General features: G+C 45.9%; 1 protein-coding gene across 2 annotated transcripts in view; it reads right to left on the bottom strand.

Annotated features, from left to right (window-relative positions):
• Positions 1 to 4,799: 4,799 nt before the first annotated feature.
• Positions 4,800 to 17,743, bottom strand: part of LOC127590228 (oocyte zinc finger protein XlCOF6.1-like) — a 35,321-nt gene continuing 22,377 nt past the window's right edge. For both annotated transcript variants that reach the window (XR_007959565.1, XM_052049736.1), the window contains exon 2: positions 4,800 to 6,950. Coding sequence is in view for 1 of the 2 variants with exons in the window: in XM_052049736.1 (XP_051905696.1) it covers positions 6,079 to 6,950 (872 nt within the window). In the remaining variant the exon portion in view is untranslated. The remainder of the gene's footprint in view (positions 6,951 to 17,743) is intronic.

Raw genomic sequence — 17,743 nt, forward strand, 5'->3', positions numbered from 1 at the left:
CTCCTTCTCAGCCATGCAGCGGAGGAAGTTCATTCTCAAACACTTGGTTAGCCCTCTCCGTCTGACCATTGGACTGAGGGTGATACCCAGAAGACAGACTGGCCCCCGATCCAATAGATTTTCCAAAAGTCCTCCACACCCATAATATGAACTGGGGACGCTGGTCTGAGATGATGTTGAGGGGGTGGCCATGTGGCCTAAATACCTGGTGGACTAAATGTTTGGCCGTTTCCAAAGCCGAGGGGAGTTTAGTGAGGGAAGCAAAATGAGCCGCTTTGGAAAAGCGGTCTTCAACACTCATAATAGTGGTCTTAATTTGGAATGGAGGCAAGCCAGTGACAAAGTCTAGTGCGATGTGGGACCAGGGTCTGTTGGGGTTAGGCAAGGGGTAGAGTAATCCAGCTGCGGCCTGATGGGATGCCTTTCTGCGGGCACAAGTAGCAACGAACGCCCGGGTGTCCTTCTCCATGCTACCAAAACTGTCTCTTGAGCACGGTTAGGTTGTGGTTGGCAGGCAAACTTCGAGGTGTGGGCCCATAAGAGAAGTTGGGAACGGACGGAGTTTCGAACAAAAAGGTTGCTATTAGGACCTGTTCCAGGATTGGTTGCTGACGCTGTGCTGTCTTTAATCTCCCATGTCAGGGCAGTGACAACACATCAAGAGATAATGATGGTCTGGGGGTGTTCAGTAAGCTTCTCGGGGGAGAAGGCGTCAGGCTTCGTGTTCGTATGTGAGCATGACGATGATAAATAATAATGATAATAATAATAATAATAATAATGACCTGTACTAGTTTAACTGCGAGTAACTCCCGCTCGCCTACATCATAATTGCGTTCAGTGGGAGACAAACGATGGGAAGAGATGGCACAAGGATTCAAGTGTTCTCCGGAACCTCACCGCTGGGATGGTACCGCTCCAACCCCAGAATCGGAGGTGTCAACCTCTACGAACCTCTACGACTAGGACAGGGGTTGTGGTGATTAAGTATTAAGTTGGTTAAAGGCCTTGTCTGCCTTCGCCCAGAAGAATGGCACAGAAGAGGACATGAGTCTGTTAGTGGTGAGTCAACCCTACTGTCCTGAATAAAGCACCGGTAGAAGTTTGCGAACCCCAGGAAGTGTTGACTTTTTTCCGTGAGCTGGGGACTGGCCACTCCTCCACGGACCGAATCTTGTCTGGGCCGGCTCGAACTCATCTCTCCTGGATGACACGCCCCCCAAAAAACAAGCCACTGTACTCACATTTCTCAACTTTGACAAAAACGCTGTTTTCCAGTAACCTCACATGGGGAGATATGTAACTCTGGGTCTCGGGAAAAATTTAATTTAATCCAACTTTGTGAAGTTCCTTGCACATTGTAGGAGCTTGAAAGTCGAGTTCATTCAAGGCAGGGGGTATTTGTTCTTCATCATAATGCTGTTCAAACCTCTGAAAGCTATACAGGGACTGCAGACAAATGAAGTGACAATGTCTGCTCCAACCAACGATCTTGTAAGGACCAATCACTATGAGGGTTATGTAACTGCAGTCAGGGGTAGTCAAGCACGAGAGCAAGCAGCCCACGTGTACAATACATGTTGATTTACCGGTATATAGCGCTTTCACAACAGCGGCAGCTGTAACAAAGCGCTTAACAAAACAGTTAACATAAAGTAAAATAATAAACACAACACATAACATAAAACACGGACAGTCGTGCAGTCCTAACCACTTTTAGCACTGCTCTCCAAGTTGTCCGGCCTCCAGTGACTTCCTCATTCATCTTTTAAAGGGAGTTCACTTGAGCTTCAGGCCAATCAGGTCCAAGCCACAATTGGCCCTTCCCAGGTGGTTGCAATTACCTCATCTGAAACAATCAGTGTTCTAAAACAGTTTGGAATGGAAAGAAATGTGCACCTTTCTTCCATCCAAAAAGAAACAGAATTTTTAATATTTGTCTTTCTACATCATGACATCGCTCACCCCCTCTCCCCCAGGTTCCGACAACCTCGACAAATAATCATCAATAACGTTTTTCTTACCCTGGCAATGCTCAATGGTGAACTGGTATGGCTGAAGGGCAAGACACCACCGCAGTATCCTGGCATTTTGGTGTTGCATGGAGTGCATCCACTTCAGAGCGCGATGGTCAGTCTGCAATCTGAATTTTCTTCCAAGGAGGTAGTAACGAAGAGAGTCCACAGCCCATTTGATGGCCAGAGCTTCCTTCTCAATGGTTGAGTATCTCTTCTCCCGTTCAAAGTTTCCTACTCAGGAACAGAATAGGTCTCTCCTCACCAGCACTACCTTGCACCAGCACCGCACTAAGACCAACATCCGAAGCATCCACTTGCACGAGAAACTCCTTTGAAAAATCTGGACTCTGCAACACAGGAGCTTGACAGATGAAGAACTTTAAGGCCTTAAAAGCTCGTTCACAGTCTGCTGTCCACAGTAGAGGAGATTTAATGTTCTTCCTTGTGAGATCTGTTAAGGGAGCTTCTAATGTGGCAAAATGTTTCTCCTCTCTGTTAATATTTGCCCTGTTTTGGAGAAGATTCTCTCTGAGGGGACAGATGTTGCTACAACACACAGCCAACACAAAATGGCTGAAAATCCATTGCAATCATTTTATAAGATATAAGATATCCTTTATTTGTCCCACACTGGGGAAATTTACAGTTCCTCATCAATTGTGTTCTGTTTTGCTGGTTTTATAGCTTTTTGCATAAAGTGGCTCATAGAGCTCTGGGTTGTACATCTAGGCAGTTGTGACATTGCAGCAGCAGCAACAGTTGCAGACACACTAGCACCTTCATTAATAGCTGGTTCCCTTGCTTGTCTTTTCTCTTCAAATTGTACTGGTGGGTGGACTTTTCTGATCTGTGGAGCCTGATCTATGGGATATTTTAACCTTGCACAGTCTACACGCTGCCTTTGAACTATCAATTAAATTGAAATGAGTCCATATTTCACTGCGTTTCCAATCCATTTTCTCACCTTTCCGCTTTCCACCGTGTTGTTTTTTTTCCACTAACTAGCTCTCTCGTCTCGTCTGTCTTGTTCGCGTGCTGCTCAGTGTGCTGCTGTGTGTGTCTCTTCTCTAACCCCTCCCACTTCTCTAAAGTGTAGTGTGTGTGTGTGTGTGTGTGTGTGTGTGTGTGTGTGTGTGTGTGTGTGTGTGTGTGTGTGTGTGTGTGTGTGTGTGTGTGTAACCCTCCCCTTCCGGCTCCCAGTGAGGAGCCGGCTCCCATCGTTGACTTCAAAGAGCCGGATCTGGGAGCCGGCTAGTTCGCGAACGACACATTACTATTGGCTTCAATGTGACTGCGGTGGCAGATTGATGTGCTTACTGTGTCTAAAAATGTTGGTAGCGGACAGCTTCACAGCATGATGGCAAATAAATTAAGGCGTCACTTAAAGACATTACACCCCAATCACGCTGATAAGCTGCTTGAGTTTTTTTCAGCGAAAACGTGCCGAATATTGCCAACAATCATGCTGCTTTGTGACTGCTACTTCAGTAAACTAAAATACAGGTCCCGGCTAAACATTGAGCAGGAGCCGAGAGTTGCTGCGTCCTGCTTCAAACCTCGCTTTGAAAAGCTCTGCAGTGCAAAACGTGCTCATTGTAGCCATTAATCCAGACGTCATCTTTGATTTGTAAAAAAAGCACAAACTATTTGATATATTTTTGTTTTGCTGGTTAAAGTTTATTTAATATTGTGCTCCTGAGATAATGTTGGTGATTAGTTTGAATGCATTATTAGTTATTGATTTTATGTAATTTTATTTTTCAGTATCGTATGGTTTGACATGGTCAGTCAAAAAATATTTATTGTTAAATTAAGGATTTAATGTTATTTTTGAATTTCAGATGCACTTTAAATCTTTTCTGTTCCAGTTACTATTCTTTGTTGTAAGTTGGTCCATAAAGTTGGTCCATATTTCCTTCTTTTCTTATTCTCTAATATGTTAATAAGGATACAGTGTTATGCAAAAGTGTACTTAATAAGTACACCTATAAAATTTACCACTGAACTATCAATGTAAAATTTTCATATGTATTTAAGTTCACGTTTGAAAAAACTAAACAGGCTGAAGTAGAGTTTATTTTTTATTTTTTTATAGAAGTAATAAATGCTAATGGGTGAATCTAAAGAAATATGATTGATATCGGTGATACATGGGCTGGCTCACAGCTGAGTAAAAATTTTGGAATGGATCTATTTTCAGGACCTTTGAACGAATACGCTTTGTCGAATCATTTTGTAGGATTATATTTGCCTGTGAAGATGTCATGCGGAAAGTAATCCCACTGATATCAACACATTGTCCAATTTTCATCATTTCAATTAGACAATCTACACATACAGAAAAAATAAAGGGCATTTACCCTGTACTAAGTCAAACTGAATGTGAATTAAGAGCAGTTTTATGCTATTTTTGCCAGAGCAAAATCCTACTTATACAACTGCTGTTGAAAATGTCAATTTCATCTACATTTTGATTAATAGAAAATTGTTGTTGTACATACTTGAGTTCATGCGCACATGTTAAAATATTTTTGGTGGCTAACTGGCATTGCAGACAAATACCAGTTTCATCATGTATGATTTATTGTTCCACCGGGGGTGTCCAACCTGTTTTGGATCTGGCAGCCGAATACAGCTTAATCTGATCTCAAGCGGGCAGGGCCATAAACTCAGTGAATAATTACATAGAACTAACATTCACTGCACGTTTTTCTTTGTATTAGTGCAAAGAAGAAGTCAATTATGAAAACATTAATATTAATTCTTTCATGCACCCTGTAACATGATAACATGATAAACTGTCCACTGGACGAACCACTGTCCCTGTAAGGGTTAAATGAATTTTCATTTATATTATGAACAATTTAAGAGCTGAAAAAAAAACAGTATGTGCCATTTCAACACTTTCACTCAGTTTAAGATTTATTTAACTGCGTGAAAATTAATCACAGGAATTATTACAATGTTTTCCACATTTAGTCACAGCTTTGTGGAATAAAAAAAACAGTTCCTTCAACATCTGGGAAGCAATCTGAACAAATGAATGAATTTTTTCATTGCAATTACTCGTCCTGCCTAGTTTTTGCCCCTGAAACTTGGCATTGTTTACCCTGCAGAAGTGAATCAATATTAGTCATCATGTCCTGAGTAGCATCTAATTTTTAGAATCTCATTATGTGTGAGCTTTGAGTGCAGCTTTGTTTTATTAATGTACAATAGTGAGAAAACTTGCTCACAACAGGTAGGTAGTCCTGTGGGACTGTGGGACATGGGCAATATTTTTGCAGCCAGTGCTGTCAATGTAGGATTGGAGGTATGGTTTTGGAATGTGGGAGGAAACCGGAGTACCCAGAGTAAACCCACACAGGCACGAGGTGAACATGCAAACTCCACGCAGGAAGTTTGGAGACGGAATCCTCTGCTCCAGCACACTGTAAAACAATGATTTCAAGTTGTATGTCAATGGGGAAATCAGAAGCTTTGACTGCGAATGGTGAGTGCAAAACCGCCAATTCTGTCTCGAGTTGGCTCAAAACTTGAAATCGTTTTTCAAACTCCCTCAGCAACCCGGAAATCTCGTCTTTGTACCGTTGTCACGTCACAATTACTGCTTTCTACATCAAAATGAGCAAAGTCGCCGCTTGCTATCTGCGTCTTCCATAACCTGAGCATTAACTTTAATGCACGTTTGCTGTCATAATAAAAAAATCCTTGGGACATTTTCTGAAGATTATTCAAGTGCTCTCTGATGTCAACCTTGAATACAAGGTCCTGCAGCCCAAGTGGGCACTGTAATTCCTGAATCGGTTTACCCTTTTTTCCTCCATGAATTGTCCGATTTCATCATGTACATCAAAGAAGCACTTCATTCAGCACAGCACCTTTGCTTTACTGTCATACTTCTGTGTAGAATGGCTCACCATGTGCAACGTTGCAGTCACTGCCAGGACAGGCTTCCGTCTGAACATCCTTCTTTCAAAAACGATTTTTATTCAGTCTAAAACGAATGTATTCATGAAAACAAAACTTATGAAAATAAAAAACAACTAAAGAAACTTAGTCACACAAAAGACTTCCGAGAGAATCTTTGGCCACAAACTGAGCAGGCAAAAGGTTTCTCGCCAGTGTGTGTTCTAGTGTGTATTTTTAAGCTTGTCTTGAGAGAGAATCTTTGGCCACAAACTAGACAGGCAAAATGTTTCTCTCCAGTGTGGGTTCTTGTGTGTATTTTTACATTTGTCTTTTGAGAGAAGCTTTGACCACAGACTGAGCAGGAAAAAGGTTTCTCGACGGTGTGGATTCGTGTATGGATTTTTAAATTTCTGTTATGAGAAAATCTTTGACTACAAACAGAGCAGGCAAAGGGTTTCTCACTATTGTGGGTCCTTGTGTGCCTTGTCAAGCTTCCCTTCTTAGAGAATCTTTGGGCACAATCTGAGCAGGCAAAAGGTTTCTCTCCAGTGTGTATTCTCACGTGTTGCTTCAAACGGCTCTTAAAAGAAAAAGCATTCCCACACTGAAAGCATTTCCAGCATTTGTTGTCAGTGTGGCCTGCCAAATCACCTTCAGACTGTTCATCATCATCAGTGTGATGAGCATGTGACAACACGCCATCACAGTCTGATAGTGGAGCTAAGAGGCCATCTGCTTGACATCCTCCATCACCTTTGGTTGTAATGTGTTCCCATGAGCTGCTGCTTGGAGGCTCCACCACTCTGCTCGCATTCCATCTATCCTCCTCCTCCACTTTGATGTCGGGGAGCTCTAGTCGCACCTCTTTCCTGCAAGGACTCTCTGGCTCCTTCTCTTTTTTTAAATAAGAGGGCTGCTGCTTCTCTTCCTCTTTGAAGTGGAGGAACTCTTCACACGCCTCTTCTTTAATTTGAGATGGCGCTGGTTCCTGCCACTCATCCTGAACATCTTCATTGATGTCTATGGGACACAAGAAGACAAGCAGACATGGTTAGAGATGTCAGTTTAGTGCGTGATTATCGGAATTAATTTAAATGAATTTGAACGTGATTAAATGTTTTCAGAAATTGTAGGTAGCGGAGAAGGCTAAGGTACACCAAGCGGGACAAGACACCGTTTTGGGAGAGAAATAAGAGACTAGGTTGATGAGCCTCTGGTGAATAAAGAGCAGGTAGCCTGTTGAGTACGATGTATGCCACTGACACGATTGTTACTTGTTTGGAACTATTTTGCGTGGAAGGTTACCATTTTTCGTGTCCATATAAATAAAAGGGGTGGAGCTTCTCTGTGTTCGTCAGACAGTGACAGTGCGCTGAGGCATGTCGAGAGTTCAGCAGTGCAGTCGAAGCGACCACACTGAAAATAAAACGTCTCCAGTGTTGTCTCGAACCAAGTGTAGTCATCCAAAATGATGTCTACATAAAAGCATAGAGAGACTTCCGTGCAAGAAGGACCAACAGAATCAACACTTTCCTGAGTGTTGTGTTCAAAGCAAACTTGAGAAAAATGAAATATACAACCATGGCTGAAATCCACTACAGGATGAGTATAGTTTACCTTAGATGTGCACTTTATAATTTTATATTGCTCTGTTTTGAATTGACTTGAACTGAATTCAACTTTATTGTCAAATGTGCTAACATACAGCACAGATGAAATTTCTTCCCTCCCAACATAAAACAAGAGAAGCCGTTTTGATTCCCTTAAAAGAGCTGTGAAAAGAGCTATTGTGTGGCAAAATATTTTTCACTGTTGTTGATAGTGTGAGAGATTATGTGTGAAATACTGCTCCAAGTGAAAAATGTTCGTGTAAAATTGAAAATTGAAACTCTTGTTTCAGTAAATATTTGCATTTTGCACATAGAAATCTGATTTATGATTCCATGTTGATGAGAGCATTAAAACGGGAAAAAATAGAACAAAAACATATAAAAGGAAATTCAGAAATGATAAAAAACGTTAAAGAAATTACGAATAATTATGAGATGTGTTTGTGTTTAGAATGAAAGTTATGAGGAGAGCCAAATGAGTTAAGATAACTACTTGATGTTTGGCAATGGTGAATTCACTTACTGTTGGATTTTTAAGCGGCAAAGGCTCGTGAGTGTTAGCGAATGGAGCAAATGTTTTTCTAGTCTGGGTTTGTTCAAGGTCGCAACCGGATTGTCTTGTCGCAAAGAAATTTTGAACACAAGCCTGCCAAACTGGACGTACCGGTACTCTGCATCCATAAAATCTTCAGTGATTCAATTTTCCCACATATTCTTGTTCGAACCTCATCCCAATAGATAGAATAAACTCAGAATGCCTTTGTACATTACGGCATTGATTTTTCTGAAGACAAAAAGGAACCATATTGTTGGATTTATTATTGTTTAGTAATTTTGAAGGCAAATTATGGTTATCGCGGGCGAGAGTTTTTCATTTTCTGGTGTCTGCGCATTGCTATCACTGCTTTTGCCAGTAACTGTGTTTCCATCAACAGCGGAGGATATACAGGGGGCTGCGTTATCGTCGATGACGGGGAGTAGCCTTCTCCGGTTCCGGCGTGACGCCTCCTGGGGGGGATGGCGATCCCACCTATATAGACGCAATTGGGGTTCCTCGTGGCGTGCCAGATGAGTATAAGTTGGTTAACCAGGTTGCTGCCGGTTGGGAATCCCTTTTCATTTGGGTTACCCCTAATAAGAATGTTGACAGGATCAACTACCTCCACTACAACGTCCAGAGGCTCGGAAATTTTACTGAAGAAGCCGTCTTGGCTATAAAAGAGCAATTGGGGGCCACCTCCCTGATGGCGTTTCAGAACCGCATCGCGGTTGATATGCTCTTGGCAGAGACCAATGGAGTATGTGCGATGTTTGGTGACCAGTGTTGTACGTTCATACCTAACAACACCGCGCCTGATGGCGCCCTCGCCAAGGCCATTGGAGGCCTCCGCACCCTGACTCGCCAAATAAGGGCCCATTCCGGCGTGAATACGTCCTTCTGGGCGGAGTGGTGGCATAAGGTCTTCGGAGAGTACAAGGTTTTGGTGTTTTATGTACTAATCTCTTTTGCTCTTTTTGCAGCTGTCTTGACGTTGTGTGGATGCTGTTGCATTCCCTCTATCAGAGTGCTGCTTGTCCGGCTTATTACTACGGCTGTCTCGCCCACGACGTCTAAAGTGAATGAGATGTATCCTCTGTTGTTGTTTGATGGCAGTGGTTCTGAGGTTGATTATGCCTCTTCGGATGATGACGTGATTTCGCTTCGGCATCAGGGGGTCATGGATGGTTTTTAGTCGTTTTGCTCCCTGCCCCTAGGTGTAACTATGTTTGCGTGTGCGGCATGACTCCACTGAATAAAGGCCGTCGGGAAGGGTCTGTGTGATGATACGTGCAAATGTAGGATGAACAGGGGGGAATGTTGGATTTATTATTGTTTAGTAATCATACATTCACGTATTATTCGGTTGATTCTCGTGTCGTCATTTTATGCTCGCAATGAAGAATGCTTCCGCCTGTCAGTATAGTTTGATTTTGCTTGCAAAGGAGAACGCTTATGCTCTCAATAAAGATATATCCTTTATTATTTACTCACATCTATAATCATTATATATTCTTCATTATGTGCTCACTTTTGATTGCTGTACTGTGTGAGAAGTTAGGGTCGCAACCACCTTTTCGAGGACGTGGCTGGGAAGAGATAACTGTTAAGACTAAACAGCGAGCAAGGCTGAACCGTGAATGGAGACATCAACACCAGCTGCAACGGGATGTTTATGTCTATTTGCACACATGTACGTAAATTGCACTCACATACACACACATAGTCAAACAAGTTCAGTGTGTGTTCAACAGCCCCCACCCTTTAGGTTGGACACACCTATGTAGTTGCTTTTCCCAATAAATGAGGAGGTGAAGGGGGAGATCGTTAGGGTTACGTGTGGAGAACTGAAACCGAACGCTTCTCCTCGTTCCCTCCTGGTACCAGAATCGAGTCTACTGTCTCCTCCTTTAGGTTATTCTTGAGTGTCAATTTGGACCAACCTGACACATATTATCATTTACTTTGAACATGAATTGTGCAATTAAGTCCTCCAGGCCCCCCCGTGAGCTGTCACCTTACCGTGGTGGAGGGGTTTGCGTGTCCCAATGATCCTAGGAGCTAAGTTGTCTGGGGCTTGATACCCCTGGCAGGGTCACCCATGGCAAACAGGTCCTAGGTGAGGGACCAGACAAAACATGGCTCAAAAGATCCCTTACGATGAGTAAAATAAATTGATTCAAGTTTCCTTTGCCCGGACGCGAGTCACCAGGGCCTCCCTTTGGAGCAGGGGTGGGCAAACTTTTTGGCTCGGGGGCTGCATTGACTTTTAAAATATGACAGAAGGGCTATGGTACATTAAAAAATGCATTTGTTGAAAGTCCATATCAAACATCAAAAGAACAAAAGCTTGAAAGTACTGTACGGTACTATACTTTTTAAAAAATGACAACAGTGTTGTTGATGACCTATTTTAAACTGTGCATTGCTGCAGATGGGTTGTGATCAGACCAGTAGAAGTAGAGCGATACAGAGGTGGTCGAAAAGGCACCCCCCCACCCATGATCTGCAACGTCAAGTCAATGCGCCACCTGGTGGTGAAATTCCTGTCATTACAAGTCCAATTGAAATTAATGCAATCATTCACATCGAACTTTAATTGTGGACCAACCTTCAGTGGGCCGGATTAAAAAGACCAACGGGCCGGATTCGGCCCGCGGGCCATAGTTTGCCCACCTCTGCTCTGGAGCCAGGCCTGGAGGTGGGGCTTGTTGGCGAGCGCCTGGTGGTCGGACCTATACCCAAGGGTATAGGTCCGGCTCAGCCCGAAGAGATAACGTGGGTCCCCCTTCTCATGGGCTCACCCCCAAGGGAGGGCCCAAAGGGGTCGGGTGCAGTGCAAGCTGGGCAGCAGCCAAAGGAGGGGACCCTAGCGGTCCGATCCTCGACTACAGAAGCTAGGGACATGGAACATCACCTCTCTTGCAGGGAAGGAGCCCAAGCTGATGTGCGAGGTAGAGAAGTTCCGACTGGATATATTCGGACTTACCTCAACACACAGCCTGGGTTCTGGTACTAGTTTTCTCGAGAGGGGTTGGACTCTCTTCCACTCTGGAGTTGCCCACGGTGAGTGGCGCAAAGCATACTCATTGCCCCCCATCTCAGTGACATTGGGGTACTGTACATTGGGGTTTACACCGGTAAACGAGAGGGTTGCCTATCTCTGCCTTCGGGTGGGGGGACGGGTCCTGACTGTTGTTTGTGCATATGCACCAAACAGCAGCTCAGCGCACCCACCTTTTTTGGAGTCCTTGGAGGGTGTGCTGGAGAGTACTCCTGCTGGGGACTCCCTTTTTCTGCTCGGGGACTTCAATGCTCACTTGGGCAATGACAGTGAGACCTGGAGGGGCGTGATTGGGAGGAACGGCCCACCTGATCAGAACTCGAGTGGTGTTTTGTTATTGGACTTCTGTGCTCTCCACGGATTGTCCATAACGAACACCTTGTTCAAACATAAGGGCCGAGGCAAAAACCCGAGCGTGGGAAGAGTTTGGTGAGGCCATGGAAGCCGACTTCCGGACGGCTTCGAGGAAATTCTGGTCCACCATACGACGTCTCAGGAGGGGGAAGCAGTGCACCACTAACACTGTGTACAGTGGGGATGGGGCGCTGCTGACTTCGACTCGGGACGTTGTGAACCGGTGGGCAGAGTACTTCGAAGACCTCCTCAACTCCACCAACACGTCTTCCTTGGAGGAAGCAGAGCCCGGGGACTCTGAGGTGGGCTCTCCTATCTCTGTGGCTGAAGTCACCGATGTGGTTAAAAAGCTTCCTCAAGGCTCTGGATGTTGTGGGGCTGTCCTGGTTGACACGCCTCTGCAACATCGCGTGGTCAACAGGGAGAGTGCCTCTGGATTGGCAGACCGGGTTGGTAGTCCCTCTTTTTAAAAAGGGGGACCGGAGGGTGTATTCCAACTACAGAGGGATCACACTCCTCAGCCTCCCTGGTAAGGTCTATTCAGGGGTGCTGGAGAGGAGGGTCCGTCAGGAAGTCGAGCCTCAGATTGAGGAGGAGCAGTGTGGTTTTCGTCCCGGCCGTGGAACAGTGGACCAGCTCTACAGCCTTAGCAGGGTCCTCGAGGGTATGTGGGAATTCGCCCAACCAGTCTAGATGTGTTTTGTGGACTTGGAGAAGGCGTTTGACCGTGTCCCTCGGGGAGTTCTGTGGGGGGTGCTTCGAGGGTATGGGGTACCGAACCCCCTGATACGGGCTGTTCGGTCACTATACCACCGATGTCAGAGTTTGGTTTGCATTGCCGGCATTAAGTCGGAATCGTTTCCAGTGGGGGCAGGACTCCGCCAGGGCTGCCCTTTGTCGCCGATTCTGTTCATAACCTTTATGGACAGAATTTCTAGGCGCAGCCGAAGCGTTGAGGGGGTCCGTTTTGGGGGCCTCAGTATTGCATCCCTGCTTTTTGCAGATGAAGTGGTGCTGTTGGCGCCTTCAAACGGGGCTCTCCAACTCTCACTGGAGCGTTTCGCAGCCGAGTGTGAAGCGGTTGGGATGAAGATCAGCACCTCCAAATCTGAAACCATGGTCCTCAGTCGGAAAAGGGTGGCGTGCCCCCTCCGGGTCGGGGAGGAGATCTTGCCCCAAGTGGAGGAGTTCAAGTATCTTGGGGTCTTGTTCACGAGTGGGGGCAGGAGGGAGCGGGAGATCGACAGGCGGATCGGTGCAGCGTCTGCTGTGATGCGGACGTTGTATCGGTCTGTCGTGGTGAAGAAGGAGCTGAGCCAAAGGGCGAAGCTCTCAATTTACCGGTCGATCTACGTTCCAACCCTCAGCTATGGTCACGAGCTATGGGTCGTGACCGAAAGAACGAGATCCCGATTACAAGCGGCCGAAATGAGTTTTCTCCGCAGGGTGTCCGGGCTCTCCCTTAGAGATAAGGTGAGAAGCTCGGTCATCCGGGAGGGGCTCAGAGTCGAGCCGCTTCTCCTCCATATCGAGAGGAGCCAGATGAGGTGGCTTGGGCATCTGATTCGGATGCCTCCTGAGCGCCTCCCCGGTGAGGTGGTGCCGCACCGGGAGGAGACCCCGAGGAAGACCCAGGACACGCTGGAGAGACTATGTCACCCAGCTTGCCTGGGAACGACTCGGGATCCCCCGGGGAGAGCTGGACGAAGTAGCTAGGGAGAGGGAAGTCTGGGCTTCCCTGCTAAAGCTGTTGCCCCCGCGACCCGGCGCCGGATAAGCGGTAGATGATGGATGGATGGATGGCTGTATCAACATGTAGTGGGTTTGTTGGGTGGAGTTTTGCGAAATTATGAATCGTTCAAAGACGTTTTACCCAGTGTAAAAAAAATTGATCTTGGCAAATTTTTTTTTTCCTTTGAGCATTGTTTACTGTTCGATAAATTTATTTTTAACGGTGGCGCATTGCACCGACTTTATCAGTTTATCAAGTGAATGACAAATGATAGTCAGTTAAAGAGCCTTAGAGTTGCTTCATTCATTTTATCTTATAATTGCGAGATCCTCCATAATTGAAGTCCAACGCTGCCTGCCATAAGCAAACACACCCAGAAACCAAGACCCTTTACAATATTAGAAATAGAACCAGAACACATACCCACATCTGCATCAACTTTCATTTACAACTCTGCTCTATTTTCTGAGGTTGGGGAGCTGGTGTCTAAGAGGAGAAATCGCCTTGGAGCAAAGACACTCCAAAAACTTTTGTTCCACAAGAAAAATTCATAAACTAATCAGTTTTTTGTCTTTTATTTCACATGATTTAACAAAAAGAAATTCAACATACAGGTAAGTTAAAAATCTGAATTGTAACTCAAATTTGCTATATTTTACATTTTTCTTTACCTACAATGACTTTATAACTACTGCAGGGGTCACTATTGTGTGACCAACACAGTGTCAATACAGTGCTGACACAGTTTGTGAAGTGAGTCAATACACTCCTTGAGGTATCATCGTCCCATCACCCTACCCACTGGGCAGAGTACTTTGAAGACCTCCTCAACTCCACCAGCACGCCTTCCTTGGAAGAAGCAGAGTCTGCGGACTCTGAGGTGGGCTCTCCTCTCTGTGGTTGAAGTCACCGATGTGGTTAAGAAGCTCCTCCAGAGCAGGGCCCCAGGGGTGAATGAGATCTGTGTGGAGTTCCTCAAGGCTCTGGATGTTGTGGGGCTGTCCTGGTTGATACGCCTCTGCAACATCGCATGGTCATCAGGGAGAGTGCCTCTGGATTGGCAGACCAGGGTGGTTGTTCTTCTGTTCAAAAAATGGGGACCGAGAGTGTGTGTTCCAACTACAGAGGGATCACACTCCTCAGCCTCCCTGGTAAGGTCTATTCAGGGGTGCTGGAGAGGAGGGTCTGTCAGGAAGTCGAGTCTCAGATTGAGGAGGAGCAGTGTGGTTTTCGCCCCGGTGTCGAACAGTGGACCAGCTCTACACAATTAGCAGGGTCCTCGAGGCACATACTCTCGAGATTCCTTCGTCGAGCTCCAATCTCTTTCAGGTACAGCGGTTACTACAGTGGACATCTTATCATGTTATCAGGTCTCAGGGTGCATGAAAAAGGGTTAATCAGCATTTATTTGGAAAAGTTGATCAGATCCAAGAAGAGTTGTTGTCCCTCTGTACAGCCATTTATAGCAGTTCACATGGCTGATTTTTTTTGCGGCTGACTTGAGATTGTTTTGGCTCTAACTGTTGACTGCGAAATCAACTCTGTCTAAGTCCTAAGAAGCCAGCTCAATGGCCAGAATAAGACCCGGGCAATAAACAGCTATGCCCTGCCAGTGATCAGATACCCTGCAGGAATAATAAAGTGGCCAAAGGAAGAGATTCAGACCACGGACGTTAAGACCCGAAAGCTCCTAACCATGCATGGAGGGTCCATCCCAAATCCAGCACCCTGAGACTGTACACAAGCCGAAAGGAAGGAGGCCGGGGACTAGTGAGTGTGAGAGCCACTATCCAGGATAAAACATCCTAGGTCCATGAATACATCAAGGAGAAGGCCCCATCGGGTGACATACTCAGAGAATGTCTCAGACAATGGGGAACAGAAGATGAGGCGCTGGAAGAGGGATCATCATGGGAGGACAAGCCCCTACACGGGATGTACCACCGGACCATAATTGAAGTGGCCGATCTGAATAAGTCCTATCAGTGGCTCGAGAGGGCTGGCCTGAAGGACAGCACAGAGGCACTCATCCTGGCTGCTCAAGAGCAGGCCCTGAGGACCAAAGCCATTGAGGACCAGACAAGACCCAAGGTGTAGGTTGTGCAAAGAGGCACCTGAGACGATCCAGCACATAACTGCAGGGTGTAAGATGCTGGCAGGGAAAGCCTATATGGAAGGCCATAACCAGGTGGCAGACCGTTCTCTGCCGCAATTAAGAGGGGGCGTACGTGAGCAAACAGGTACATTGCGCTGTTCTTCTGCGCAGAGGCGCCAGGCGAGTCAAGGGCGATCGTGTGCATACGTCACATGAAACTGGTCTCTTGGCTGGCAACCAGTTCAGGATGTGCCCCGTCTACTGCCAGAAGACAGCTGGGATAGGCTCCAGCACACCCTGCGCCCCTTGTGAGGATAAGCACAGCAGAAAATAGACGGATGGATGAATTATTCGTGGATGCAAGATAATCTGCAAAGTTTATTATCTTAATTGCCCTCTTTTTTAAGAGCAGCATTTATTATTGATTTGTCAGAATATACCGTATTTTCACGACCATTCGGTGCACCGTATTGTTGGGCGCAGTCTCAGTAACGGGGTGCTATTTCTGTATTTGACACATACACAAAACACACTGCATTATTGGGCGCAGCCAGGCATGGTAAAACATATGCCATTTTAAACATACAGCATTGGCAACTGGTACCTGCTAAGGGCGTGCCTTTAGCGTCATCTTACATGCCCACCCTTCACTCATTGGCGGACCTCCGCATGCCTGCCTGTCTCATGTCCGCTTTTTCTCTGTATAAACAGCGTGTCGGATAGAAGTACTCAGTCAGGCTTTGGAACTCGACGCATACACTACAGCAGGGGTGCCCATTACTTTGATCCTGATCGACCGGTAGATCTTGGACTCGTCCCAATTAGATCCAAAAGGTGTAGAGGAGAAAAAAACAAAAAAACATTTTTGTGTCTTTGCACATGTTAGTAATATATTTTTTTGTGTTAATGTACACTGCACCCTAATCATCGTAATCATCCAATCAGTGCTACAATAGTCAACAGGCTGCAAAAGTGCATCGCTTGCTTCTGTGTTTGGTTTCTCATCAAGGCATGCGCGCGTGTATTTGCGTGTGTGTGTGTGTGTGTGTGTGAGTGCGTGTGCGGTAAGGGGCGATCCCGGGAGGTTGGTTGATCGAAAAGTAGATCTAAAGAGATTTTAGGTCTCTTTATAAATACACTGGTTAAATCTGAATCCGAGTCATCTTTTTTGGCCAAGTATGTAAAACACACAAGGAATTTGTCTCCGGTATAACACGCTGCATTAGTATCATCGTAAACAAGGACATGACAAATAGGTATGCTAGGACATTTCGTAATGTAAGTGAACCGTAGTGTGGTGGTACCATCCAGTGACAACTGCGAGACAATGTGCAAAGTATCAAGCAGGGCTTAAGTGAACAGTGGTAGAATACAATACTATGACAGTTTGTACAGTTGGTGCCGAAAATCATTGAACCATTTTAGAGTGACCAGTAGCAGTATTTATAGTACAACAATCAGTGACTGTTTGGGGAGTTAATGGCTAGAGGGAAGAAGCTGATTAAGTGTCTACTGGATTTGGTGCGCATGGATCTGTAGCGCCTGCCTAAGGGGAGTAGGTGGAAAAGGTGGTGGGCAGGTTGCGGGGGATACAGGAAGATTTTCCGTGCCCTTGTCTTGATTCTTGCAGTGTGCAAGTCCTCAAGAGTGGGTAGGGTGGTGGCAATGATTTTTTACGCCGTCCTAACTGTCCGTTGAAGTCGAATTTTGTCCTTTTTTGTGGTGGCCCCGAACCAAACCGTGATGGAAGAACACAGGATTGATTCGATGACTGCTGTGTAGAATTGTCGTAGTACCTCCTGTGGCAGGCCATGCATCTTCAGCAGCCTCAGGAAGTATATCCTGTGCTGGGCCCTTTTCAGGATGGAGATGGTGTTGACTTCCCACTTCATGTCCTGGGAGACTGTGATTCCCAGGAACTTGAAGGTCTCGACGGTTGACACAGGGCAGTTGGTTAGTGTGAGGGGCAACTATGGAGAAGAATGTTTCCTGAAGTCCACGATCATCTCTACAGTCTTGAGCGTGTTCAGCCCGATGTTGTGTCGGCTGCACCAGAGCTCCAGCTGCTCCACTTGTTGGCGGTACGCAGACTCGTCGCCGTCTTTGATGAGACCGATGACCGTGGTGTCGTCTGCGAAAATTATGAGTTTGACAGCTGGATTTGTTGAGGTGCAATCGTTTGTGTAGAGGGAGAAGAGCAGTGGAGAGAGGACACATCCCTGTGGGGCTCCAGTGCTGGCGGTGCGTGTTGATGATGTTGTTGCTACCAGTCTCACCTGTTGTGTCCGTTCGTTCAGGAATCTGAGGATCCACTGGCAGATCGTAGGGGACACACCGAGGTGGAGAAGTTTGGGGATGAGGAGTTCCGGGATGATGGTGTTGAACGCAGAGCTGGAATCCACAAACGGAATCCTTGCGTA

Source organism: Hippocampus zosterae, chromosome 17 (genome assembly GCF_025434085.1).
Source record: "Hippocampus zosterae strain Florida chromosome 17, ASM2543408v3, whole genome shotgun sequence".
Classification (NCBI taxonomy): Eukaryota; Metazoa; Chordata; class Actinopteri; order Syngnathiformes; family Syngnathidae; genus Hippocampus; species Hippocampus zosterae.